Source organism: Myotis lucifugus, unplaced genomic scaffold, assembly GCF_000147115.1.
Source record: "Myotis lucifugus unplaced genomic scaffold, Myoluc2.0 scaffold_21, whole genome shotgun sequence".
Classification (NCBI taxonomy): Eukaryota; Metazoa; Chordata; class Mammalia; order Chiroptera; family Vespertilionidae; genus Myotis; species Myotis lucifugus.
Window position 1 is genome coordinate 8,373,161 of NW_005871069.1, and position 27,565 is coordinate 8,400,725.

The 27,565-nt window shown below is 48.8% G+C and overlaps 1 protein-coding gene across 5 annotated transcripts in view; it reads left to right on the forward strand.

The window, feature by feature from the left end:
- FBLN2 (fibulin 2) overlaps positions 1-27,565 on the forward strand; it is a 102,750-nt gene that overhangs the window by 7,187 nt on the left and 67,998 nt on the right. For 4 of the 5 annotated variants that reach the window (XM_006085763.3, XM_014453175.2, XM_023751447.1 and 1 more), the window contains exon 2: positions 24,262-25,622. In XM_006085763.3, the coding sequence (XP_006085825.1) occupies positions 24,332-25,622 (1,291 nt within the window). In that variant the 5' untranslated portion in view covers positions 24,262-24,331. Of the gene's footprint in view, positions 1-24,261; positions 25,623-27,565 lie in introns of those variants that run through there. The other variant, XM_023751445.1, reaches the window with a different exon arrangement.

Genomic DNA, 27,565 nt, shown 5'->3' on the forward strand with positions numbered 1-27,565 from the left:
CATCCTTGTTGTTGTAGATGGCAAGATTTCATTCTTTTTTATGGCTTAGATATATATATATATATATATATATAAAACACTTCTTTATCCATTCGACTATTAATGGACACTTAGGTTGCTTCCATAGCTTGGCTATTATAAATAGTGCTACAGTGAATGGGACACACCAGTTCTTGATAAGTCTACCAGCATTCTTTCTTCCTCAGCCTGGGTTCTCCATCAGGGCCCTAAATTTCCAGCCATGTATTTGGTCACTAAGTGAGCTTTTGGTGATCCAGAAAATTCTATTCTTAGATTCTCCTCACAATGAAAACACAACATTAAAAAAATATTCTGGTAGAGAACTCTTGGGACCCCTGAGAACACAACAGGGGCCTGTGGCCTGTTGTTGGAGTGATAGGCAGGGGAGGGTTTTGAGCAGGAGAGTGTAGCCTGCTGGGGAATGCACTGGACAGGCAGAGTGGGGACCTTGTGGAGGCAGGATGGGGAGGATCAGGGCCAGCTCAGGAAACAGGGGCTCTTGACACATAGCCAACCCCTCAAAAGCACACCAAACTACGTATATCCTCCTTTACCCCCGCCTCCCCAACACTCTCAACTTTCTTGGTCCTCATGGTAGTTGGTACTGACATAGCATATCAGTGTTTCTTAACTGTTCCCCTGTGTATCTTCATAGCAGATTAATTCTTCCACCTTGTTTGACCATGCACATCCCAGGATCCCCATCTGCTGTTGTCTGATTACAGGGCTGATATAGGCAGGCCCCCTGGGAAAGAATCCAATGGGTGCCCAGCCAGTGTGGCTCAGTGGTTGAGCATTGACTTATGAACCAGGAGGTCACAGTTCGATTCCCGGTCAGGGCACATACCCAGGTTGTGGACTTGATTCCCAGTGGGGGTGTGCAGGAGCAATCAGTGATTCTCTTTCTCTCTCCCTTCCTCTCTGAAATCAATAAAAATATATTAAAGAAAAAGAATCCAATGGGTGTTGGCTTCCTCTTTTGATAAAGTGATGATTAGCATAATTCGATCTATTGTCCTACTTCCATGCCTTTACATTATACCGAGTATATTTTAAAAAAAATCCCTCCCCTGTTTTATTTATATTTATTTTAAAAGGAGTTCTTCTATCATAACTGTAGATAGAAATGAGGCTCACTTGCCTGGAATTAGCAATACCCATGAAAATAGCTGCAAAGTAGGACCAAATTTTCGCCACTTTTTGTTCCCCGCCCCAGCCTTGAGCCAGTGAGTCCTGCCCTCTCTTTGTTGAAAAGGAACATTGGCAAGTGGCAGGGACATATTCACAGCCCTGAGATCGTTCTGTGATTGTGACTAGTTGAAAGAGAAGATGAACAGGGTGCTTACTCACCATAGGCCTTGCCCTGAGTTCTGGCTTCACCTAGCATGGCTATCCAGCCTCACTTGGAAAGGCCCCTCTGGGGTCATCACACACCACTTCTCAGAACCTCCTGCTTTCTGGGCCCTCCTTGGCATGTTTCCTGCTGGGTGGGGCTGTGAGGATGTCTTCTCCAAAACTAAGTCCTGATTCTTAGGTCGTGGCTGGTGCTTGTTCTCATGGGGAAAAAGGGGACCTGGGCCACCGCTCATAATCCCCCACTCTGCACCCTGTGTGCTGGCTGTGCAGAGCTCTGGAGGGGAAAGCAGCTTAGCCTGGGGTGTCCTGCAGCCTGGGGTCTGTGCCACGGGGCAACAGGCTTGCTGGGGCTTAAGGTTTGGGCTCCAGCTCTGAAGGAGAGGACAATGGGGGCTGCTTGTGGGGATCTCTGGGCTGGGTCTAGTGCTTGAGTGAAGTGGGCATCTAAGCCTGGCCAATTTGGAAGTGCCTTGTGCACTGTAAATTGCTGAGCTTGGGTGAGCAGAGCTCACTAACATTACTTTTCCTGGGTAATACAGTAACACCCACAGTGATAGCCGATTGGCTACAGGTTCTTAATTAGCTACAGGACCTGGTGTGAGGGAACTTTGCTCTAGTCCTCTTACCATACCCCCTCCTTCCCCATTTGTTTTCTTGAACTGAGTACCCAATCTTATGCTTTTATGAGAGCAAGAAACTCATTTAATGGACTACTGGGAATGGAAAGGTTGTGGTGACATTATAGCTACCTATCCCTGAAATGCCCCACCAAGACCCCAAGGCCAGATGTGCCTGACCCAGGTATACCCCTTGGAATGGCTGCGGCTTCCCATGCGAAGGGTGGGAGGATTGGCCCTTCCTTAGCATGTGGCACAGTAGCACATGCATCCATGACCTGGCCCCAACCCTCACTATGATTTCCCTGCATCATCAGGAAAGGACGCTGGCTCCAGGGAGTGCAGTAGCTAGGGACTCCTCATACCCTTCTTTCTTTGTCTGCACTTTCTCTAGTTGATTTTCTCAAAATGATTTAAATGTGCCCACCTTCAGCTGGGAGGCATCCTGGCTCAAAGTTTTTTTCTGCTGGAAATGGTCTGTGTTTTCTTCTATTTCCCAGATCAAAGTCCTGGGGAATCGCTCTGATTGGCCCAGCTTAACAGGCATCCTGGGCTAATCAGCAGCCAGGGGCCAGGTCACCAAGTCACGATATTGATGTGGCTTTAGGGGCTGTCTCCATCCATTCTCTGAGAATAGGCATTCAGTGAAGCAGGCTGCAGCCTAAGAGGTGTCCACCATACAGACAAAGTTTAATAACTTCAGAAACTCAAGCATTGTTAGAGTCTAGTCAGCAACAGACATAACACAGTTGCTGTTCTTGTTTTCTTGTCATAGTTTTAAGGATTATTTTGGTTGCAGGTGATAGAAAGTACAACTTAAGCAAAAAATATACAGGGGACTAGCTTCAGGCTTGGCTGTTTCCAGGAGCTCTGAAGATGCCATCAGGGCTGTGTCTGCATTCTCTATGTTGTGCAATTGTAAGGTAAGCTCTGCCATGGGATGGTCAGGTGGCCCAGCAGGTCCAGGCTCACTCCTTTGAGCTCAGGAGCTTCAGCATGGCTGGTATGGCTGGCTGGTATGACTGTTTCTTACCAGTCACTCTCTTGGCCATCCAACAGTCCACATGGCCTGAGGGTGAGAGAGGGTGGCTCCCAGAGGAAAATTGGGGTTCTCATACCAGGAGAAGTGGGCGGAGATCCCCACAGCATCTCTGGCCCGTTCCAGGTAAATGGCCGTGTATTTTTCCCTGCCCCTATCTCACACGGGGGGACCCATCCTGCAGAGAATGTGAGAATGTTCTGCTATGAGTCATAGAAGCTCTTTACCATCTGGGTGGCTTATGTTAGAATAGGGAGTTGAAGAGAGGTGGTAAGGGCTATGGATGGGGTCCTGATTTCCAACCAAACCATATTCACCCGGAGTGATGAGGATGTGGGCAGAATCAGTTATTCTCTGAGGGTTTGCTCTAAAACTCTTTTTTTTTTCTTTTCTGTGACTTCTGAAGGTTCAGGAACTCTGTGTAGAGTGTAGAGAGGTCAAAAGAGGAAGCAGAGAACTCTGATGAAAGGTTTCCTGGAAGAGGGGATATTGAGCTGGGTCTGTAGGGATGAATAGGAGTTTGCTAAGAGGCAGGAGAGTGTGCCTGGCAGAGGGAACAAAGGAATGTGCAGACTTGAGGAGCTGTGAGAGATTTATTTATTTAAAAAATATTTTTATTGATTTTAGAGAGGAAGGGAGAGGGAGAAATAGAAACACCAAGGATGAGACTCAGTGATCACTGCCTCTGTACACCCCCTACGGGGGACTGAGCTCTCAACCCGAGCATGTGCCCTGACCGGGAATGGAACTGTGAACTCCTGGTTCATAGGTCGATACTCAACCACTGGCTGGGTGCACTGTGAGAGATTTAGAGTAGCTGGGGCCAGTAATTGTTTTTTACATTGAACATGTATTTTCAGCTGTTGTTTGACATTTGTGATCATCATCTCCTTGAGTCCTTCCAGTGTTGCCAAGTGGCTACTGTGATGGGGCTCATGTGCAGACAAAAGCATGGCTGCTCGGGGTCACATGCTCTGAGCCACCCAGCAGCCTAAGGGGAGAGCTGGGTTAAAAATTGAACCTTGGACTTCAGGGAGTCTAGAGGTTGCTCTGGCAGTGGCTGCTGATGGCCTCAGGGGGCCTGGCGGTTACAGCCTAGGCCAGACACTGCCATTTGCTGCACACCAGTGGCCCTGCAGGCAGCCCTAGAAATTACTTAATTTCAGGGCCATGCAGATAAATTGGGGCATTGGCATGGGACAGGCCTGCGGAACGTGCAGAGTTTCCCTGGGTAGTGCCTCTTTCCATATGCCTCAGAGCTGAGGGACTGGGGTCTGCTGGGTAGCCCTGCCTGCCTCCACCCTTTCTGCTTTCTCTCTGTCCCTATGTGTCTGCTTGGCTTTTGGTCTGCTTCTCTCAGTATTTCTGCCTGTCCCTGTTTCACCTTACCCAGGCCTGTGATGCTGAAAGAAGGACGTGTGAGATGAGACGTAAGGGTAGATGCGCACTGGGGTTGTGACCACCTGAGGCTCCCAGCTTAGCTTAGCCACTGACTTGCAGGTGACGTCAAGCAAGTTTCTCCATTTATGGAGGCCCTGTTGGTGGCACTCACCTTTATGGGTCTTCTTTCTTCTTTCTTTTTTCTTTTTGTTAATTCTCACCTAAGGATAGTTTTTCCACTGATTTTTTTTTTTTTTAGAGCGTGGAAAGGAGGGAGAGAGGAGGGAGAGGGAAGGGAGAGAGGGAGAAGGAGAAGGAGAAACCACATGTGAGAGATACATCGATTGGTTGCCTCCTGCACACCCCAACCAGGGCTGGGGATCAGACCTGTGACCCTTCAGTGTGTGGGCTGACACTATAACCACTGAGGACACTGGCCAGGGCGGGTCTTTTAAACAAATTTATTTTATTTTAGTGTTGACAGTATTACAGATGTCTCCCATTTTCTCCCTTTTTGCCCCCCTCCACCCCATCAGGGGATCTTCCCCATGCTATTGTCTTTGTCTATGGGTTATGGATATATACATATATGTTCTTTGATTAATCTCTCCTATCCTCACCCCACCCTCTGGTTGCAGTCTGTTTTTCTGTTCCATGCATCCATACCTCTGGCCCTATTTTATTCATTTAGTTTATTTTGTTCTTTAGATTCCACTTATAAGTGAGATCATATGATATTTGTCTTTCTCTGACTTACTTTGTTTAGCATAATACCAGGTGTACCACTTAATAATGCGGATTTTTTTCAATAGATGGAGTTACACATACATTGATATATATGTGATTTGATATGTATGCTATTTTGTTGTATTGACTGCAAGCTTCAAAACTTCATATGTCAAATTTTCTGAAGGTGTTCACATCATAGATATTATGCTTAAAAATGTCGAATTTCATGCCAAAAAAAAAGAGCATTTGCGGGAAGTTTTAATTCATTACTTTATTTTGAAGAAAAGTGCTGCTGAAAGTTATTGTATACTGCGAGAAGCTTATGGTGAACATGCTTCATCTCAAGATACTTGTGAATGCTGGTTTAAACACTTTAAAAGTGATGATTTCGATGTGAAAGACAAAGAACGTCCAGGTCAACCGAAAAAGTTTGAAGACCAACAATTACAAGCATTATTGGATGAAGATGCATGTCAAACTCAAAAACAACTTGCAGAAAGATTAAACGTTGCTCAGAAAACAATTTCTGATCATTTACAAGCAATGGGAAAGATTTTAAAGGAAGGAAAATGGGTGGCCACATCAACTGAACGAAAGACAAATGGAAAACCGAAAAGTCATCAGTAAAATGTTGCTTCAACGGCACGAAAGAAAGTCTTTTTTGCATCGAATTGTGACTGGCAATGAAAAGTGGATTTATTTTGAGGATCCCAAACTCACAAAATCATGGGTTGATCCAGGTCAACTATCAACATTGATTGCAAGGCCAAATCACTTCGGAAAGAAGACAATGCTCTGCGTTTGGTGGGATCAGGAAGGTGTGGTGTATTATGAGCTTCTAAAACCAAGTGAAACCGTTAATACTGATAGCTACCAACAACAAATAATCAATTTGAACCATGCTTTGATCGTAAAATGACCAAAATGGGCCAGAAGACATGGCAAAGTAATTTTGCTTCATGATGACGTACCATCACACACTTCAAAACCAGTTAAAGACACATTAAAAGATCTTGCCTGGGAAGTATTAACCCACCCGTTGTATTCACCAGACCTTGCTCCTTCAGATTACCACTTGTTCCAATAGATGGCACATGTACTTTCTGAGTAGCACTTCAAAATGTACAAAGAAGTGGAAAATTGGGTCTCTGAATGGTTTGCCTCAAAACAAGAAAAGTTCTATTGGGACGGTATCCACAAATTACCTGAAAGATGGGGGAAATATGTAGCTAGCAATGGACATCACTTTGAATAAAGCACTTTTGATGTTTCTCTTGAAATTATCGTGTTTTCTTTGATCACAAAATCCGAATTATTAACTGGTACACCTGGTACACTCCAGGTCCCTCCATGCTGTCTCAAAGGTTAAGATATCCTTCTTTTTTTGCAGCTGCATAGTATCCCATGGTATAAATGTACCACAGCTTTTTTATCCACTCATCTACTGATGGGCACTTGGGCAGTTTCTAGATCTTAGTTATTATAAATAATGCTGCTATGAACATAGGGGTGCATTTATTCTTTCTGATTGGTGTTTTGGGATTCTTAGGATATATTCCCAGAAGCGGGATCGCTGGGTCAACTGACAAATCCATTTTTAGTTTTTTGAGGAAACTCCATACTGTTTTCCACAGTGGCTGAACCAGTCTGCATTCCACCAGCAGTGAACAAGGGTTCCCTTTCCTCCACATCCTCTCCAGCACTTGTTGTTCATTGATTTGTTGATGGTAGCCATTCTGGCAGATGTGAGGTGATAACTCATTTGTCATTTTATTTTGCATCTCTCTGATGACTTTGAGCATTTTTTTCATGTGTCTATTGGCCATCTGTTTGTTCTCTCTGGAGAAGTGTCTATTCAGGTCCTTTGCCATTGATTGGATTGTTTGCCTTCCTTTTGTTGAGCTGTATGAGTTCTTTGTATATTTTAGAAATTAAACCCTTATCAGATGTATCATTGGTGAATATGGTTTCCCATACTATTACCTTTTCATTTTGTTGATGGTTTCTTTTGCTGTGCAGAAGCTTTTTAGTTTGATGTAATCCCATTTGTTAATTTTTTCCTTTGTTTCTCTTGTCCTATGCAATGTATTGGTGAAAATACTGCTATGTGAGATGTTTGAGATTTTACTGTTTTCTTCTAACTTATGGTTTATTCATACTTATGGTTTCATGACTTACATTTTATCCATGTTGAGTTTATTCTTGTGTATGGCATAATTTGGTGGTCTAGTTTCATTGCATCTTTTTTTTAAAAATTGATTTTTAGAGAGGGAGGAGTGGAGAGAGGAAGGGCGGGAGAGAGGAGACACACACACACACACACATACACACACACACCAATGGGAATAGAATCTGCAACCTAGGTATGTGCCCTGACTGGGAATTGAACCCTTGACCTCCTGGTGCATGGGACAACGCTCCAACCAGCTGAGCCACACCAACCAGGGACACTCACATTTGTAACTCATTCCATGTTTTGTTAGCCCTGTGCTGGGGCCGCACAAATTAAATAATCCACCCATCTCCACCCACCCACCAAAAGCATTCTCCAGTGTCCACATGGGCCAGCCCCTCAGTCCGGGCTGAGCAGGAGAGTGGGTCCCTGCTTTAGAGGCACAGTCTAGTCAGGGAGACGAGCAGGTGGACAGGGCAGCACAAGCTCTCAGCTCCGAGGAACAAGGACGGAGCCTGCCAGTCCCAGCTCCTGATAACCACCCTGTGGCTGGAGGGAGGAGGCGGGCCCTCTGGAATGCAGCCCACAATGTGTGTGTTCAGGGCACTCTGGAGCCCCGTGGAGTGGTGCTGGCAGGGCTCTGTGCACCTAGGTCCGGAGTGGAAGTGGTGGTCCACAGTTTGGATGGACTCTGATGGACTGAATGAGGCAGGGGCAGGGATGTGTCCCGAGAGTAGGAAGCCAGTCATGCAAGGCCTGAGGAGGCAGTGTCCAGGCAGGGAGAGGGGAGTGGTCGGACCCCTGGGGAGCAGTGACCCACTGGCTGAGAATGGACATGGGGCAGGGACCCGCCAGGCTCAGCACGTGTGTGAGCATGCACATGCATGCTCACAGTTGCCGTCATACACCTATATAGACTCACACATGCTTGCACATGCTTAAACACACTTCACATTCACACACCCACTCATATACGCACACTTATACTTCACATATACATTTCTCAGTCACACACATAGTTACACCCACACTCACACCTTATACACACACCCACTTCATACCCATTCATATACAATTATGTTTCACATGCACACAGATGCATGCACACACTGAAACTCCTACACACACATGCGCGTACACACACACACACACACACACTCACTCACAAGTATCCTCATCTCTTCTAGAAAAGACTCTGTCTTTTGGCTTCCCGTGCAAAAAGTCTCTTGTATCAAAAAGAGAAGGGGAAAAGAAAGCAGGAGAGTATCTGCTTGAGCCCAGAGGCAGGGTACAACCTGGTTCAGGCCCTTCCTGGGAGACTGCTCACCTCCTCGCAGCAGTTCAGCCTCTGCTGGGTTTCTCAGCACAGGTGGGCTCTGTATTGGACTCCTGAACTCAACTTAGGGACTGGAAAGTGTGAAAGGGGCTGAGTCAAGGTTTGAGAGGCTACTGAGGAGGGGTGGACCCCAAAGTTTATCTCCCACTGGCCTGGCAAAGCCCCTAAAATCCCACCTTTGTGCTCCCAAAGGGAGGCATTTAACCCTTAAAGGCCAGTTTATTCTCTGGGAGGGGAGACGGGTGAACTCATTCTTAGTGCTTGCTAGGGAGGGGTCATTCCCATAGAATGGTCCTCTTTATCACGAGAAGTTTACTTTTATCAGAGTTTTTAATCACAAAATGTTGAATTTTATTGAATACTGTACTTATTTCCAGGATCTAGTGAGATGATCATATAGAATTTTTCTTTTAGTGGGTTGCATTGATGTTTTAATATTGAACTACCCTTGTATTTTTAAAAAGATATAATTTACAATTTTATTTATTTATGTATTTTAGAGAGAGAGAGGGAGAGAGAAAGAAGCATCTATTTGTTGTTCCACTGATTTATGCATTCATTGGTTAATTCTTGTATGTGCCCTGACCTGGGATTGAACCCACAACCTTGGTGTATCGGGACGATACTCTAACCAACTGAGCCACCTGGCCAGGGCCCATTCAGGATTTTGAGTAAAGGTGGGAGAACAGATGAGAAGTCCCCAGTGACAGGACCACCAGGAGAGGGGGAGGTCAGGGTGCGAAGCCGCCTGTCCATCTGGGGCTGCGTGGAGGGTGTGGGCATGCCAGGTGGGGAGAGCAGTGAGCTCAGCCTTGGCTGCCACTGGGGCTGTTTTTCCTCACCCGCCTGGGCGTTTCTTCTTCCCAGCATCCTGCCTCACCGGGAGGAGGCTTCAGCTCCCTGCGCCGTGAGAGCAACATAGTTTCTCTTCTCAAAGGTTGATTGTAAATCCTGGACATTCATCTTGTAATTTCTTACTTGCTTATGTTGGTAATGAGGTAGTTATTGCATATGCAGGGCCAGCTCTCACACAGGGTATAAGAAGCTTTTTATTCGGGAGAAAAAACCTGGCTATTCCTCTTGAAGGGTGAATTTCCCTGGTGATTTCATGAGCTCACCCGTTGGAGGTCCACAGGGACCAGTGAGCGTGTGAGGACTCGGAGCTCCTGACACCTTCTCTGCCTGCCACCTGGGGTCCCTCTTCTCTTCAGCACTTTACACCTAGTGTTTCCTCAGAACCCAGTGTCCTCCTGCACCCCAGACATACTCCTCCCTCCTCCTTGGTGGTCTCCTGGCCTGGCCTGCTCCAGCTCTCCCACCTGCAAGGACCCAGGCCTTTCCCAGGCCCCTGCCCTGTACCCTACCTTTCACAGCCTGACTTGTCTTTTTGCAAACAAAGCCATCAATTAGTCAGACTTTCGCCCACAAGGAAATGAAGGGAAATATGACTTTAAAGACAGAAGCCAAATTTGATCACTTTTCTTTTGATAATTTGTGACTATTTTTCACCTCCCTCCCCTCTTCTCCATATCTTGTGTTAAAACCCTGTCTGGCCTTTGTTAGCTTTTTATAGCTACTATTATTGGCTCTTTTTTTTTTCTTTAAAAAGTCTCTTTTATTGTGAAAAAGCACACATACAAAAGGCACATAAAAGCAGTTGAACAAACCCTGGAGTAATCACCAGAAGGACACCACCCACCCCCACAAGCTCCTGGGAACCTCCTGGATCTGCCTCTCTCCACCTAGCTACCCACCACCAAACTTTTATGGAGACTGCTTGGCTTGGCTGGCTTTCTGGGGCTGCCTTGTACATTTGTGTGCCTTAAATGATGTTTAGGTTTAATTTGTATTTTATATGACTGGAGTCTTCCTCAGACTTCTTGAAACGGGTGTCTTCAGTTCCTTATTGAGTTTCCAGTGTGCTGTGACCTAATGTGATGGCCCCTACCTCTCCATCGGAACAACTTCCACTAAATGTACTGGATGCTTTGTGGAGTTCCTGGAGTGCTAGATGTGGGTGACTGACCTTTTTTCTCTTTTGAGCTTCTCTCCTTTCTTCTTCTTCTACTTCTTCTTCTTCCTCCTCCTCCTCCTCCTCCTCCTCCTCCTCCTCCTCCTCCTCCTCTTCTTCTTCTTCTTCTTCTTCTCCTCCTCCTCCTCCTCCTCCTCCTCCTCCTCCTCCTCCTTCCTCTTCTTCTTCCTTCTTCCTTCTTCCTTCTTCCTTCTTCTTCTTTTTTTAAAATCCTCACTCCAGGATATTTTTTCCATTGATTTTTAGAGAGAGTGGAAAGGAAGGAGGAAGGGGGAGAGACAGATATAGAAGGAGAGAGAGACACATCAATTGGTTGCCTCCTGCACACACCCCGACCAGGGCTGGGGATCTAACTTGCAATCCAGGTACATGTCCTAGACTGGGAATTGAACCCGAGACCCTTAGATGCGTGGGGCCCACGCTCCAACCACTGAGCCACGCCGGCCAGGGCTCTCCTTTCTTGATTTTCACGTCCACTCACTCACTTTTTCTCCTCTGCTGCTTACCTCATTTCCTCCTGTCACCCAGCTGGTTCTGTGCAGGTGTCTGGCCCTGCCCCCGGCAGGTCCAGGACCTTTAGGTTCTTGACTCATTGCAGGAAAGATTTCAAGAACGAGTCTGAGTGCCAGTCCAAGTGAGGGAGAGCGAAGCAGGTTTCCTCCAGGTAGAGATAAGGGAGGGCCGGGCAACGGTGCGGCTGTGAAAGGGGCCAAAGTGCATGTCCACGTTGTGTGCTTGTCAGTTAGTTCTTGGGACTTTATATGTTTCCAGTTTTTAAATTTTGTGGCACTAAATTCTGTCTCAGCCGGCCTCCTGGTTGGGAAGGGCCTTGTTCTAAGTTTGGTTTTTTTCCCTTGTACTTGTGGTATCAGTTTTCACCATAATGAGCTTGGGGCCCTCTCTGGTTAAGTTTCCCTCCATCTTGCACTGACCTGGTTTTAGGAGTTTCTGCTGTTGTTGGCTTCTGCCACCACGGCAGGAGTTCCTGCCACTAACTGCTTCCCTGTGATCAAGTGCACAGGTGGGGGCTCTGGTGAGAGCACCCAGTGGCTTCTCTGCCTGTGACATCTGTCCACTCCTTGGGAGCTTTCCCTAACTTCTTTCTGTCCTGTCGCACTCCCACTCTCTCCTTTGTTCTGTGCATGCCAACTACAATGTGTCCAGCTGGTTCTTACCTCAGGGCCTTTGCACATGCTGTTACCTCTGCCTAGGATTCCATTCCCCTAGATCAGTGGTCAGCAAACTGCGGCACGGCCCTAGATCTTTGCATGGCACCACATTTTTGACAGGCAAGTTTCAGCTGAACTGTTGCCTCCTAGGTGAGGCCTGCTCTGACCACTCTTGCCAAAGGAATACGCTGGTCCCTCTTCTTCACAACCCTGACATCATCTTGTTATTTATTTGTTCCTTGTTTCTTCCTTCTACCAGAATGTTGGGCACATGAGGGTAGGAATTTTGTTGGTCTTGTTTACTACCACATCCCAGTACCTGTAATAGGGGCTGGCAAGTAGCAGGTGCCTGATTAATATCTACATACTGAAGGACGCTGGCCATACCTATTGCCTTGCCAGACAGACCTGGGATCTAAGTGAGGGAGAGTGAAGCACCGTTTACTTGGACAGATCATTTACCCTGTCCGGGCCTGAGTTTCCTTATCTGTAGAGCATGGCTAAGCAATTAAACATTCCTGGAAACTCTCAGTCCAGTGTTTGGCATTGTGTCAGCACTGAGGAAGTGATGATTATAAATATGAACCTATCACCAGTTACAATTCCTCCTAACATTTTGTGCCAAAACAAGTTTATTTTCCCCAGTGAACTAGATGACTTCCTCTTATCAGACAAGGAGTGTGGGGTTATCTTCTAATTTCCTTTTGGTCCTGGCTGCCAGGAAGCTTACTACTAAGGGGCGGTCTCAGGAACAGCCTTTTGTTTCCTGTTGGATCTTCAGTGTGGTTTTTTCCCTTTTCTGTCTCTGCTCTTTGATTATTTGCTTTTAGCTCCATAGTACACATGTGTTACTGTTTTTTTTTTATTATGGTAAAATATATATAACACAAAAGTGAACAATTTAACCATTTAAAAATTGTGTTTTTTTTTTAATATTCACTTGAGGACATGTTATATTGATTTTTAGAGAGAGCGAGAGACATCAATGTGAGAGGGAAACATTGATCGGCTGCCTCCCATACTTGCCCTGACCGGGGATTGAACCCATACAACCTTTTGGTTGTACGGGATGATGTTCCAACCAACTGAACCACCTGGCCAAGGCTAACCATGTTTAAGTGTCCACTTCATTGGCATTAAGTACACTCACATTTTGTGGATCCATCACCACCATCCATTTCTAAAACTTTTTCATCTTGCAAAACTGTAACTCTGTACCCATTAAACATTAACTCCCCATGACTCCTCCCCCAGCCCCTGCTGTCTCTGGGGACCTCATATGCATGGAATCAGTCTTTGTCCTGTGTGACTGGCTTATTTCACTGAGCACAATGTCCTCTGAGTTCACTTATGGTGTAGCAGGTGTCAGGATGTCCTTCCTTCTTAGGGCTGAAAAATATTCCACATTTTGTCTTATCTGTTTACTTGTTGATGGGCACTGGGTTACTCCCACCACTTGGCTATTGTGAATAATGCTGCTATGACTAGGGTGTGCAAACACTATTTTAGTATATTACTTTCTTACCTCTCTGAGGCTGAGGTGAGGACAGGCTGAATTATAAACTAAAGGTTTTTTTTTTGGACAGTTTCTAGGACCAAACTGTCCTACCAGCATCTGCCCGGGTGTGTGTATGTGTCCGTGTGGTACACGCTCTGGCCACTGCTGGTGTCCTGTGTGGCTCCCCATCCCTTGAAGGTGCACTCTTCTCGCAGCTGCCCCAGGTTTGGGCTGCTAATGGCCACAGGTTTGGAATGCTTTCCCTGGGTCCACAGGAGTTGCCTTCCCCACATGCTTGGGAGATAACTTTCCCTTTTTCTCCTTACCTGGGTCCATGACAGTGACTGAGTACTACCTCTGTGAGTAGGATGAGCCCTGGAGTGCCAGTCACACTGCAGGGCTCCCATGGGATCAGGCTGGTGCCAGGCTCCAGCTGAGGCCACATCTTTGCCCAGCTTCATCCTTTCCTTTATCCTGCTTCCCCTTTTCTCCTTCTTGTGAGCATCTGTCAAACCCCCCCTCCCCCGCCCCCCCAGTAAACCACAAACACAAGAATCCATCTCAGCTTTGCTTCTAGAGGTCCCGGGCTAAGACTGTGAGTCCTGTATTCCCTCCTACAGTTGTGTGTGTTGTATGGCTGGGAGAATGCCACTGGATTCCTCTGTGACTGACATACCAAGGTCTACTTGGCCATCTATGTAGGAGTAGGCTCCTTAGGGACAAAATGTCCACTGTCCATCACTTAGAGAAGAGGCAGTCTTAACCCAGGAAACCTGGACATTCAGGTGACCTTGGGCTAGAGGGAACTGGAACTCCCACCTCCTCTGGGCCTCTTTCCTTTGGGTGTGGACAAGAGGAGCCCAGAGCCCAGGAGGTTCCAGGAGGACAGAGAGACGGCACTGAGCCTAGTGATGGCAGTGGAGAATAGGTGTGGATCACGTGGACCAGTGATTTTCTGCTGTCAGGCCCCACCTTCTGATTTCCTAGAGAAGTTAGAAATTCAGCTTCATTGTAAAATGTTCTCATTTTATTTACTTATTTATTTATTAAAGATATTTAAAATTGATTTTTAGAGAAGAAGGAAGGATGGAAGGGGGAGAGGGAGGGAGTGAGGGGGAGAGAGAGAGAGAGAGAGAGAGAGAGAGAGAGAGAGAGAGAAGAGAGAAGAGAGAGATGAGAGTAAAACATTGATCAGCTGACTCCTGCATGCCCCCTACCAGATATGGAGCCCACAACCAGGGCATGTGCCCTGACTGGGAATCGACTGGCTACCTTGTGGTGCATGGACATGGGATGACACCCAACCAACTGAGCCACACTGGCCAGGGTTTATTTATTAAAAAAATCATTTATTTATTGATTGATTTTCAGAGAGAAAGCAAGAGAAACATTGATTTGTTGTTCCACTTATTTATGCATTCATTGATGAATTCCTTTTTAAAAAAATCCTCACCCAAAAATATGTTTTTTATTAATTTTTAGAGAGAGAAAGAGAGAGAAACATTGATATGAGAGAGAAACATGGATCGATTGCTTCCCAAATGCACCCCAATTGGGCATCAAACCTGCAACCTCTTGGACAACGCTCTAACCAACTGGGCCACCTGGCCAGGACTCCTTGGTTAATTCTTACACGTGCCTTAGCCAGAGATCGAACCGCAACCTTAGTGTATTGGGAGGATGCTTTAATCAACTGTGCTACCTGGCCTGGGCAAGATGTTCTGATTTTAAATATTAAAACCTAAATCAATAACATTGCAATATTATAATGTTTGCAACTAATTTCAAAAGTACCATGTGGGCCCTGAACATGGCCTGTGGATGGATGGCCTGGCAGCTGGTTGGTGATTGCTCTCCTGGTTGGACTTGGGTAAGGGCTGCTGTGTAGGAGCTGAAGTGCTGCCTTTAGAGGAGACTGTGGGAGGCCAGGTGCTCCTGATACGCCTGTGTTTGTAATTGGTTTGTCAACAGGTATCCTGTATGTTGATTTCCCTTCTGTCACCCCTGACTGTGTGGAAGTCCCAGTGTCTTATTTAAAAGAGAGACCCCCTGCAAGTATTCAAGGCATTTTCAAGCGTTGCCAGCACCACCCTGATGCTGCTTTTATCCAGGGTTGCCTGGTGAAAATGTAGGTTCCCAGCTGGATTGAAATTTCAGATAAACGATGAATAAGTAGGTCCCAAGTGTTGCATGGGACAATTTATACTACACAATTACACAGTATTTATCTGAAATTCCAGTATAGCTGTATGCTTTGTATTTTTATTTGCTAGCTCTGGCAAGCATATTCTTGTCAGTATCCTAAGGATCTGATAAGTGGAAAAAGGCAGAATTTCCTTACCTTGTGATTTGAAGTTATGTGAGGCCAGACCCTACTCTTAGTAATGGTGGTTCTGGTGATGGATTTATGTCCCCTGGGGTCCTCTAGGAGGCACCAAGGTGGCCTTGCCAGCCCAGAGAGTTTTCATCTGGGCCTGCTATGGATGGGTGCAAGGTTAATTTGTCAAAGGAGGTGGTGTTACCATACTGTAGGGGTGTGTGTGTGTGTGTGTGTGTGTGTGTTTTTGGAGGGGGAACAGCAGGGAGAGGAACTTGTAGCCAGGGTGAGTGAAGGTAGCTGATGTTTGAGCAGCACCCTGAGGCACCTCTGACACTGATATGCCACAGACCTCCCTTCCAGCTTTGCCCCCACCCACAGCAGGGATCTGATCAATGAAGACCAAAGCTGCAACAGCCCAGACTATGACCTCAACCTGCCCTCTGCTTCTGCCTTGAATTCACTTTGGATCTTCAGCGTGGGAGTCACAGACCTGTACAGGGCTGGACACACTCCTAGACTCTGCATGGTGATGGCTCCCTGTCTTTCTTTCCCACCTGAACCTGTCCTTGTGGCTCTTTATTGTGGAGAGTGGCAAAAACACACACACAAAACAAAACAAAAAAATAGAGAAGCCAAGAAAGGACACCCAGATATCCATCATCTGGATTTCATAATTGTTAGCATTTTTTAAATTGCTGACACTATTACAGATGTCCCCCCCTTTCCCCCCAAGAGTTGTTAACTTTTTTGGCATAATATTGCCTTTGGCTATTTTTCATGATGAAATATGTTATAGTATGTCATAGACATGATTATATTTAAAAATGTTAACTTTTTTTTAAATGCCAGCATTTGCCAGACATCACACCTCACAGAATGATTGCTGCTCCTTGCTGTCATTTGGTCCTCAGTCTGTCCTTGGGGTCCCTCACTTAGTCCCCATGTCTTTCAATAGGCTTCTTCATGCTGAGTCCCATTAGGAATCCCACATGCTCTGGTGGTTATATCCCAGGCCTGTTTTAGTCCAGAGCAGCTTCTCCCTGTTTTCCTGTGTGCTGAGGAGGTGGGTGTTTGTCCTATAGAAATGCCTCCCTGCTGGGTTATCTATACTAATAAAAGGGTAATATGCTAATTAGACTGGATAGATTGGATGTCTTCTGGACATCCTTCCAGACAAAGCCATGGTGGCAGGGGCGAGGCAGAGGCGGTTAGGGGCGATCAGGCAGGCAGGCAGAGTGGTTAGGGGTGATCAGGCAGGCAAGCAGGTGAGTGGTTAGGAGCCAGTGGTCCTGGATTGTGAGAGGGATGTCTGACTGCCGGTTTAGGCCCTATCCTACAGGGATCCTGCAGGCCGGGCTGAGGGACCCCCCCTCCCATGCATGAATTTCGTGCACAGGGCCTCTAGTCTGCTTATAATTGTTGATTTAGATACCAGTGGTTCAGGTGAGACATTGCTGCATAACCAGCTACCCTTGGAGGCTGAAAGTAGCAATAGTCATGTAATTTGCTTAGGGCAAGGCCAGGCTCCTTTATTAGCTTGATGTAGCATTAGCTGGGGACAATGGTGGTACACCTGCCTCCTCGCAGAGAAGGTCTCCCAAATGGGCTCCTGCTCAAGCCCAGTGCAGTGATCAGGTCTCTCCAGTAGGGTGGCCCCACATCTTCCCAGGTGGTTCAGTGCTTTTAGACACACAGGTAAAGGCTGCAGGCCTCCTGGAGGGGTTTGGTAGGAGTAGTCATAGCTCTGAGTCTCATTGGTTAGGCGTGGTTCCGGACCCATCCCTCAGCCAATCCCAGCTAAGTGACAGATGAGGTCTGTGTAATGGCTGGAAGTGGTCACACCTTCTTGGCCACCTCAGCTGAATGCAGCCCCCTCCCTGCCAAGCTGGGGTTCTGGCTTAGACAGGGGCCCAGTATGGAATCTTTTTGGTTTTCTCAGCTAGACCCCAGCTAAGAATTGAGTTAATACACTCCTTAACTAATAACACGCTATTATCTTGCTCTCTGCAAGGTACTGCTTGTATTTTATTGGTTCGTTTATCTACAATCTCTGCTCCTAAGCCATTCCCTTCCTCACTATAGGCAGACCTCCAGTTCTGTTCTGTGTGAATCTGTTTATGTGCCCATGTTTTGCAAGTGGTATTTATTTATTTTTTTACCTTGAGTGTGCGTTTTTATGTGACATGAGTAGTGTTTGGCTCTCTATCTTGTTCTATTTCTTACCTTTTCCGCTTAGTGCTCTATTTTTAAGGTCCATCCTTGTTGCATTGTGCACACTGAATCGTTGGCTTCTAGTTCTGTGGGGTCCTCACAGGCGTGTGACTGTCAGGGTCCCAGCATGGGTGTCAGCTGATGGTCTTTGGTGCCATTTCAACACCAACAGAAATTCCCAATTTGGGGTTCAGTGAAGAAGGAAACTTTATTCAGTGCAAACAGCTCAATTGTGATATAGCAGGGCTGTGAAACCAGCTCAATAGTGTTACAGCTCAATTAGGAGACTGCACGGCTGTGGAATATGCTGTGAAGAAGCCCTGGGTGAGGTGGCCCAGGGGCAAGGCCCCTGTTCAGCTAGGCTGGAGCAAGGCATTTGACATTTCAGCCTGGAATGCAGTCTTCAGTCTTTGATGGAAAGGGAAAGGGCTCTCTCAGAGCCAGAGGGCTAGTGGCTTATATAGACAGAAGTCCCTGCCTGGTTTCCGATTGGTTCATCTTCATGCAAATGAAGACTCCGAGTCCTTGCAGTTTGAATGGTATTGTCTGGTAAAAATGCTGATGGGGGATATAGGTGCATAGCTGGGACTGGACTGGGAAAGCCTCAATCCAATTGGTTGAAATACAATTCTAGGAACTCCTTGATAAGGAGCCTGGTTAGCTGGCAGGAACACAGTGCAGGCAGGTAGTTCAGTGCAGGCCTCTCCCTGAAGTGCATTTTGTGTGAGAGGCCCTTGTGCAGAAATGGCTGCTTGGCTCTGTTTTAAAATTCGAGGTCAGTCAAACTACCAGGAACCCTTCTTGGTAGATATCTTCTTTCTCAGGGTCCATACCGGGTTTATGGGAAGAGTAGTTAATGAAGAGACTTAGAACAGGTGGGAGCAGGGTTGGGGGAACTTACAGGGGATGAACCAGCTCTTGGAGTAGCAATGGTGGGTGGATGGGTGGGTGTCCTTAGCACCCTGGGCCTGCATGGGTGGGGGAGAGGCAGGTTTTAGAACCCAGCAGGGTCACCCTCCAGGAGCTATGGCCTTGGGGGAGCAGGGACAGCCACCACCAACCCCTTGCCTGGGAGGGAAGGAGAAAGGGGTGGGAAATGAACAGCCCAACCTTTCTCTCCCATCCTGTGATGTCCTGTTGGAGGCTGCCATTGGAGGATGCTGGAACCTGGGGACACATTCTGACCAGGTTAGCATCCTCAGTGGAGAGCAGGGTGGATCTGGGACAGGTACTGGCATGGTGGCCTACCTCTGCCTTGTTTCCTCCTACCACCAGACAAATTCCCAAGGACCACCAGGGATGTGTGGACCTGGAGCGATGTCTTTAGGTACCTCACTGGGCACGAGAACTCAGCGTCATACACTGCTCAGATAGGCTTAATTGCATATATGTTGCTGTTCAGAGTGTCTGCCCAGTGGTCACTTAGGTCAGCTGGCATTATAATCATCATCACCCTATCTAATAAAGAGGGAATATGCTAATTGACTGCCCCGCCCTTAAAGATGGCAGCGCCCACAGCCACAAGATGGCTTGCAGGGGAGGGCAGTTGTGGGCGATCAGGCCAGCAGGGGAGGGCAGTTGGGGGTGACCAGGCCGGCAGGGGAGGGCAGTTGGGGGCGATCGGGCTGGCAGGCAGAAGCGGTTAGGGGTAATCAGGCAGGCAGGCAGGCGAGCAGTTGGGAGCCAGCAGTCCTGGATTGTGAGAGGGATGTCCTGTGGGATCGGGCCTAAACTGGCAGTCAAACATACCCCGAGGGGTCCCAGATTGGAGAGGGTGCAGGCTGGACTGAGCGACACCCTCCCCCCAGTGCACACATTTCGTGCACCAGGCCTCTAGTCCAGTGATGGTGAACCTTTTGAGCTTGGCGTGTCAGCATTTTGAAAAACCCTAACTTAACTCTGGTGCCGTGTCACATATAGAAATTTTTTGATATTTGCAACCATAGTAAAACAAAGATTTATATTTTTGATATTTATTTTATATATTTAAATGCCATTTAACAAAGAAAAATAAACCAAAAAAATTAGTTTACATGTCACCTCTGACACGCATGTCATAGGTTCACCATCACTGCTCTAGTCCTATCTAATAAAGAGGGAATATGCTAATTGACCCTCATGCCATCACAAAGATGGTGGTGCCCACAGCCAATAAGGAGGGAGTATGCTAATTGACTGCCACGCCCTCAAAGATGGTGGCGCCCACAGCCACAAGATGGTGCCCAGTTCCCTCAGCCTCTGAGCCACCCAGGGCCGGCCTGAGGCGCAGGCAAGCCTCAGATGTTGGCTGCCCAGCCGCCCAGGGCCGGCCTGAGGTGCAGGCAAGCCTCTGATGGAGGCTGCCCAGCCACCCAGGGCCGCCCAAGGCTCAGGTAACCAGGCCTGGCTGAGACTTGTGCTGCCGGCAGTGGCAGCAGCAGAGGTGTGATGGGGCGTCACCTTCCCCTGATTGCCGGGTTGCCTCCCGCCCCTGAGGGCTCCTGGACTGTGAGAGGGGCCAGGTCGGGCTGAGGTACCCCCCCCTCCAGTGCATGAATTTTCATGCACTGGGCCTCTAGTCTTAAATAGTATTATTATTATTGTTAATCCTCACTGGAGGATATTTGTTTCCATTGATTTTTACAGAGTGGAGGGGAGGGAGGAAGAGAGAGAGAGAGAGAGAGAGAGAGAGAGAGAGAGAGAGAGAGAGAAACATTGATGTGACAGAGACACCTTGATTAGTTGCCTCTTGCACATGCCTCAACCGGGGCCAGGAATTGAACCTGCAACCTAGGTACATGCCCTTGGCTGGTAATTGAGTAATCATATTATTATTAATGTGCATGCATTATCCAGCTTTTTAGTTGGCAGGAATAGGGCTGAGACTGTGTGGGTTTTGCTTTGCCTCTTCCTGGGCCTGGTGAGCTCCCATCTTGGGAGTGTGCCTGTCCCCCACCCCCCACCAACCACATACACACCCATGGGCCCATGAAACATTCAGAGCAGTTGTAGAGATGTACCAGGGCCTCTTGAGGCTAACTCCCCCCTTCCTTACTGGTCCACCTCCTCCAGATACATCTCAGTTGGCCCCATCCCCCTCATGGATGGGCACACAACCTTTAGATAGCACCAGGGACTCTGAGCAGCATGCAGGGCCCAGACCTCCACTCTCCCAGCTGGAGGCCACAGTGGGAATGACCATGGGTTCCCAGTTCATAGGTGAGCCTGGGGAAACTCTGATCTCAAACAGACCCTGCCACCATGAGTGGAGAGGTCATGTGGCCTTTGTGGGACTGAGAGCCCCATGTCCTGGGTGACATCTTAGGGTGACCAGGGTTCAATGGTTTTCAAGAGGAGTTGAATTTTCATGTGAACATTTCCAATTGGTAACTAATTTAAAACTAAAAACCCACCATGTGGGATAAACAAGTGCAGTCATGGGCTAGATCAGTGATGGTGAACCTATGACATGCGTGCCAGAGGTGACACGCGAACTCATTTTTTTGGTTGATTTTTCTTTGTTAAATGGCATTTAAATATATAAAATAAATATCAAAAATATAAATCTTTGTTTTACTATGGTTGCAAATATAAAAAAATTTCTATATGTGACACGACACCAGAGTTAAGTTAGGGTTTTTCAAAATGCTGATACGCCGAGCTCAAAAGGTTCACCATCACTGGGCTAGATAGTACCTGTGGCCTCCTGGCCAGAACCAAAGGTGTGGTAGAACCTCTTCACTGTACACAGATGCAGAGCCGAGATTCAGAGAGGGCAAGGGCCTTGCTTAGATTTGCACAGTGAATGAGGAAAACACAAAGTCAGGCTCTAATGTTCCTCATCATCACTCTGGGCCTGGGGCAGGGGTGAATCCAAGATATAGAATCACTTGAGTGTGGGCAGAGCATGATGCTGGGGGATAGGGTCCTAGGGCCAGGTCACTGTGGGGGCCGAGAGGGTGAGCAGAACTAATGGACTGACTTGTAGGAGAATGCACGGTGGGGTGGGTGGGGTATAGTGGGCCTGGGTAGCAACAAAGGTCCTCTGGGAGGAGCCTGCCAACCTCTGGTGGGAATATTTCCCTCTTAGGATGTGTTGTTCATGTGAGTGTGTGATGAATGGAAAGGCAGATGGAGGGTGGGAGGAGGATTTAGGTCTGCAAATGTTTCTTTTCTTAAATGACACTTGAGCATTGACTCAAGGCCTTTGTGCTGTCCACTCTACTTCCATGGAGAGTCGCTGACTTTGTTATGGGGACAGCAGGCCTGGTTCTCCCTGAGACCGATTCCGAATCAACCTGGGTGTATGGAGCCCTCCCCTTTCCTGGAGTGGCTTCTCAGCTTGGGGGATGTGCATGTTACCTCTTGGAGTCCAGCAACCTCCCTGGCCCCCTGGCCTGGGCATAGACTCCTGTCCCCGGTAGCATTCTTACCATCTTCACTTGGATGATCCCTGGGCTTCTCAAACTCAGTACTGCCAAACTGAACTGCATGTCTCCCCTGTGGGTCCATGGCCCTCCTTCCACAGCCTTTCCTGCCTCAGGAAGCGGCAGCTCCATCCTTCTAGGTGCTTCGGCCAAAACCTGGGCTCATCATGGACTCCTCTCCTGTTACACCCATGCAGTCTAGCAGCAAATCCTGTCAACTCTACTTCAAAATTCCCCTGTCCACTGTCCTCTCCCGCCTCCTATGACTGGCTTCTCGGCTCTGGCCCGGCTCCCATGTTTTCAACAAAGCAGCCCTAACAGAGCCCATCAAGTCATTCCAGGCCACAGCTTCCAGCAGCCCGCACTGTAATCAGAATCTCGCATGATCTGGCTGCCATCACATTCACCCTTGCTCAATTTGCTCAGCAGTGATGGTGTTCTACCATTCCTCATCTCCCTCCTTCTGGTCCTGCCCCAGGTCCTTTGTACCTGCTATTCTTGTCGCCTGACATACTTTGCCTACAGACATTCAGGTGGTTGTCTCCATTGATTCACTCAGATCTCAGCTCAAATGCCACTTCCTTAGAGAAGCCTTGCTTGACCACCCTGGCTAAAATCAGCTCTTTCACACCCAAAGCCAGCAGCTACACCATCCTGGTTACTCCCTTGTTGGGGTCTAACCCCAGCAGGTCCAGGGGTTCCCAAAGGTGCGGACAGAGTCGGCGAAGAAGGAAGGACACGGAGACAGGGTTCAGTTCATCAGCATAGCGAGGTTCTCCAGCCAGGATCTGTGTTTTATTGTCTTGTTACATCTGTCTTTATACCAGTTGATTTTAATCCTATCAATTTCTATTCCAAAGGTTAGGGCATTTCTTATCTCCATTCCAGGGAGTAAAGATTATGTAGCTTAAGCGTGATTGTTCGTAGTTAAAGTGATTAACTACCCACCTGGCACTTAGTTAAGGGGTTTTATTCCCTCCCTAACTTCAGGGAAAAATCCTCACCTGGGGAAACAACCTTTCTAGGGGAGGTGGTCCTGTTTAAAACACATAGCATTAAGAGGGGGAGCAAACATATGCCATATACGCCAGGTCCCTTGAAAGATAAGCTGTGCAGATGTTTCTTCCCTGCAGCAACTGTGTCAAGCCGCAAGGGTGAACCAGCTTCCGGCACTCCCTGTTCCGTTTCCCTGCTCTTATTCATTCATTTCTTCATTGTACTTATCACATTCAGAAACCCACTGAATTGCTGTGGGTTTATGATCTCCCTCCCTACATCAGAGGGTCAGTGCTAGCAGAATGGCCATGAAGCCTGTCTTATCCTATATAATCAAAGGTTAATATGCAAATCAACCGAACAGCAGAACAACCGGCCACTATGATGTGCACTGACCACCAGGAGGCAGACGCTCAATGCAGGAACTGCCCACTGGTGGTCAGAGCGCTCCCGCAGGGGGAGCACCACTCAGCCAGAAGCCAGGCTCCCGGCTGGCGAGCACAGCATCGGTGGCGGGAGCCTCTCCTACCTCTGTGGCAGTGCTAAGGATGTCCGACTGCTGGCTTAGGCCCGCTCCCCTGAGGGCTTCCAGACTGCGAGAGGGTGCAGGCTGGGCTGAGGGATCCCCCTCCCAAGTGCACAAATTTCATGCACCAGGCCTCTAGTTTGCGAATAAACCCCAAGTTCTAGAAGGATTCGTGCACAGAGGATCTGCTCGGTTGGTGCTGGCTGAGTGGCTAGCAGAGGCAGATCTCCTTTCCTGGCTGTGCTGGACACTAAGTGGCCATTGTTCTGTCATTGCCCCACCAGACACTATGCTTGGGGACATGGGGACATTGGGATAAGGGCATGTGTGTGAGTGAAAGAGCCTGAGGCTTCATCCAGCCATGTGCAGGTGTGTGTGTGCCTGGGCGGTGCATGTGTTTTCATGTGTAGGCCCCATATGGTGCTGACAGGTGTCCTTTCTGATTCCCCCAGGGCCTCGCAGGAGAGGGGACCTTTTGGCTCGAGGTGGCACCTGGGCTGCACCTGGGCTGGCGGTGGGACCATGGTGATGTTCTGGGAGCCTGTAGGAGCCTGGTTGGCCCTGGCCCTGGCCCTGGGTGCCAGCATAGGTGCAGCAGCCCCACGGCAGGACTGCACGGGTGTCGAGTGCCCACCGCTGGAGAACTGCATCGAGGAGGCGCTGGAGCCGGGTGCCTGCTGTGCCACGTGCGTGCAGCAGGGCTGTGCCTGCGAGGGCTACCAGTACTATGACTGTCTGCAGGGTGGCTTCGTGCGTGGCCGTGTACCCGCAGGCCAGTCCTACTTTGTGGACTTTGGCAGCACTGAGTGTTCCTGCCCACCAGGTGGCGGCAAGATCAGCTGCCAGTTCATGCTGTGCCCCGAGCTCCCACCCAATTGCATCGAGACTGTGGTGGCAGCTGACAGCTGCCCGCAGTGCGGCCAGGTGGGCTGCGTGCACGCTGGCCGCAAGTATGCTGCTGGTCACACAGTCCACCTGCCACCGTGCCAGGCCTGCCACTGTCCTGACACTGGTGGTGAGCTCATCTGCTACCAGGTCCCCAGTTGCCATGGAGATGCCAAGGCCATGCCCACTGCCACCAGTGGGAACTTCTCAGATGCTGAGGAGAATGAACCTGAGCGACACTATGAAGACCCCTACAGTTATGACCAGGAGGTGGCTGAAGCAGAAGCCGCAGCGGCTTTGGCAGGCGAGCTTCAGGCAAGCACAGGGGCCCCAGCCACCCTGGGAGGTGGAAGTCAGCCACTGTCTGCCATCCAGGCCACCCCCTGGCTGGCCGTTCTCCTCAGGCCAACAGCGGCTGCTGCCCTGGGTCCGCCAGCTCCTGTTCAAGCCAAAGCCAGGAGAGTGATGGAGGACAGCCAGGGGGCAGGGGAGGAGGAGAGGGAGGACATCGCTGTCAGGGAGCCACTGGCAGCAGGTGGCCTTCGGGGGCTCGATGGGCCTCCCGGTGCAGGCCCAGCCGAGCCCAGTCTCCCTTTGCAAGAGGAGAAGGCAGATGCCAGGGCAAGGCCCGAAGATAACCTTATCCCAGATGCCCAGGCCACCCCACAAAGTACTGGACAGGAGGGAGCCAGCCCCATGCTGGGGTCAAGCACGGCCAGTGTCCTCCAGTCTCAGGCCACATCGAGTTCTCCCGGAAACCCAACAAAGCCCAGCAGCCACACCATCCTGACCACACCTCCCCATGAGGCCACCCAGGTCCCACCTATCCAGGAAGTGCCCAAGCAGCCACCAGCTCTGCCCCATCTTCGGCCAGAGGAGGACACTGACCCCAACTCTGTCCATTCTGTCCCCAGAGGTGACCCTGAAGGTAAGCGTCTTTCAAGTTTCTCCCTAGCACTCAGTCCAGGGAAGGCAGCCCTGGGCCCTGTAACTGCCTAGGTCTCTGTACAGCTGCCTGGGGCAGGGGAAGCTGGGTCTGAGTGCCCCACACTTTAGGGCATGAGCTTAGATACCACTTTCTCCCTGGCTTAGCTCCTGGGAATGGAGTGGGTGGGTGCAGGTGAGGTCCCTGTTGAAGTCAGTGCTGGGCTACATGCGTGGTATGGCTGTGGTCAAAGGCCCAATAGGCACCCTCACAGGGTTGGGGGTCCTGAGGAGGGTCCTGCTTAAGTGCAGGTGGGGCCTGGAGTGTCCACAGAACCCCAGCAGGAGGTGATGAGTTTCACATCCTTCCAGGCATGGCTGTGACCTTTGTCTCTGAGGAGACAGCCTAGGGCATGCAGTCTCACATGAGAGCTCTTTCTGAGAGTCAAGGGCTATGTCCGGCACATCTTCCAGTTGGTTCTGTTAACACACAAGTTGTTCTCATTCCTCTGCTCTGCACCTGCCGTGGCTTCCACCTACTCAGTGTAGAATCCACAGCCCTCTCGGGCCACAGGCCCTGCACAGCCTGCCTGCGACCTCTTGCATCTCATCTCCATCACCCTTGTCTTAGTCTGTCTGGTCTGCTGTAACAAAAATACCACAGATTGGGTGACTGAAATGACAAACACTTATTTCTCACAGTTCTGTGGGCTGGGAATCCAAGGTGAAGGCTGGGTTGAGGGCCTACTTCCTGGTTTGCAGATGGCCAGGCTCTCATTGTGTCCTCACATGGCAGAGCAGGCGAGGATACATCTCATCTGAGATAACATTACAGGAGGAGAAAACTCTTGCTTGTTTCTTTTTAGAAGGACACTGATTCCATCATGAGGACCCCACCTTCATCATCTAATCACGTCCTAAAAGCTTCATCTCCAATACTGTCCCATTGAGGATTAGGGTTTTAACACAGGTATGGGGGTGGGGGGATAAACATTCAGTTCCTAGCAACCCTTCCTCTTACCCACTGTGCTCAGCCCCACTGATCTGTCTAGATCAGGGGTCCTCAAACTATGGCCCGCGGGCCACATGCGGCCCGCCAAAAACATTTATCTGGCCCGCCGGGTGTTTTTGCTGCCGCTGTGTGCATAGGAATTTGTTCATAGTTTTTTTTTTAAACTATAGTCCGGCCCTCCAACGGTCTGAGGGACAGTGAACTGGCCCCCTGTTTAAAAAGTTTGAGGACCCCTGGTCTAGATACCATAGCAGCCCCAGGGCCTTTGCACTTGCCACTTGCTCTTCCTGAAATGCTCTTCCAGGTGTCCATTTGGTTCACTCCTGTACTCCATTCTGCTCTCTGTTCAAGGTCCCCTCCCCAGAGAGGCTTTCCTTGGGCACCGAACTAAAAGAACACCATACCTTCCTCTTACTTTGCTGTAATTTTTCCTAGTAGAATGTTAGTGCCATGGGCAGAGGGACCACATCTGTCATCTTTCTGCTGTGTACAGGAGCCTCCAGCAGGGCCTGGGTGAATGAATGAGTGAATCAATGCAAGCTCTGTGGCCACCCCTCTAGCAGTCATCCCTCTTCTCCCTAATTCCCCTGCCGTCCCATGAACCCTGCAGCATTGTCTCCCCCTCTGTTCCACACACGTGTTCACTGTTTTCAACGAGCACAGGTGCACCTCCTTTAGGAGAGCCTTCCTTGAATCTTTGTGTCTTGTTGACCCTCCCCTCAGCTCCATTTTCTTTCTCCCCACTGAGGGTGTTCTGGGGACTTACCTCATTGTCTAGTGATCTCTCTCCACAGCTAGGGGTCTGTGTCTTGTTCAGTCTCATATCAATAATTCTACAAACCTTTATTAGGTATAAATAATGAGCAGGTCTTGGTGGGCCCTGGCGAGGCAGGAATGAACCACTATGGTGGGGGGCTGTGAGGGGGAGATGCCTG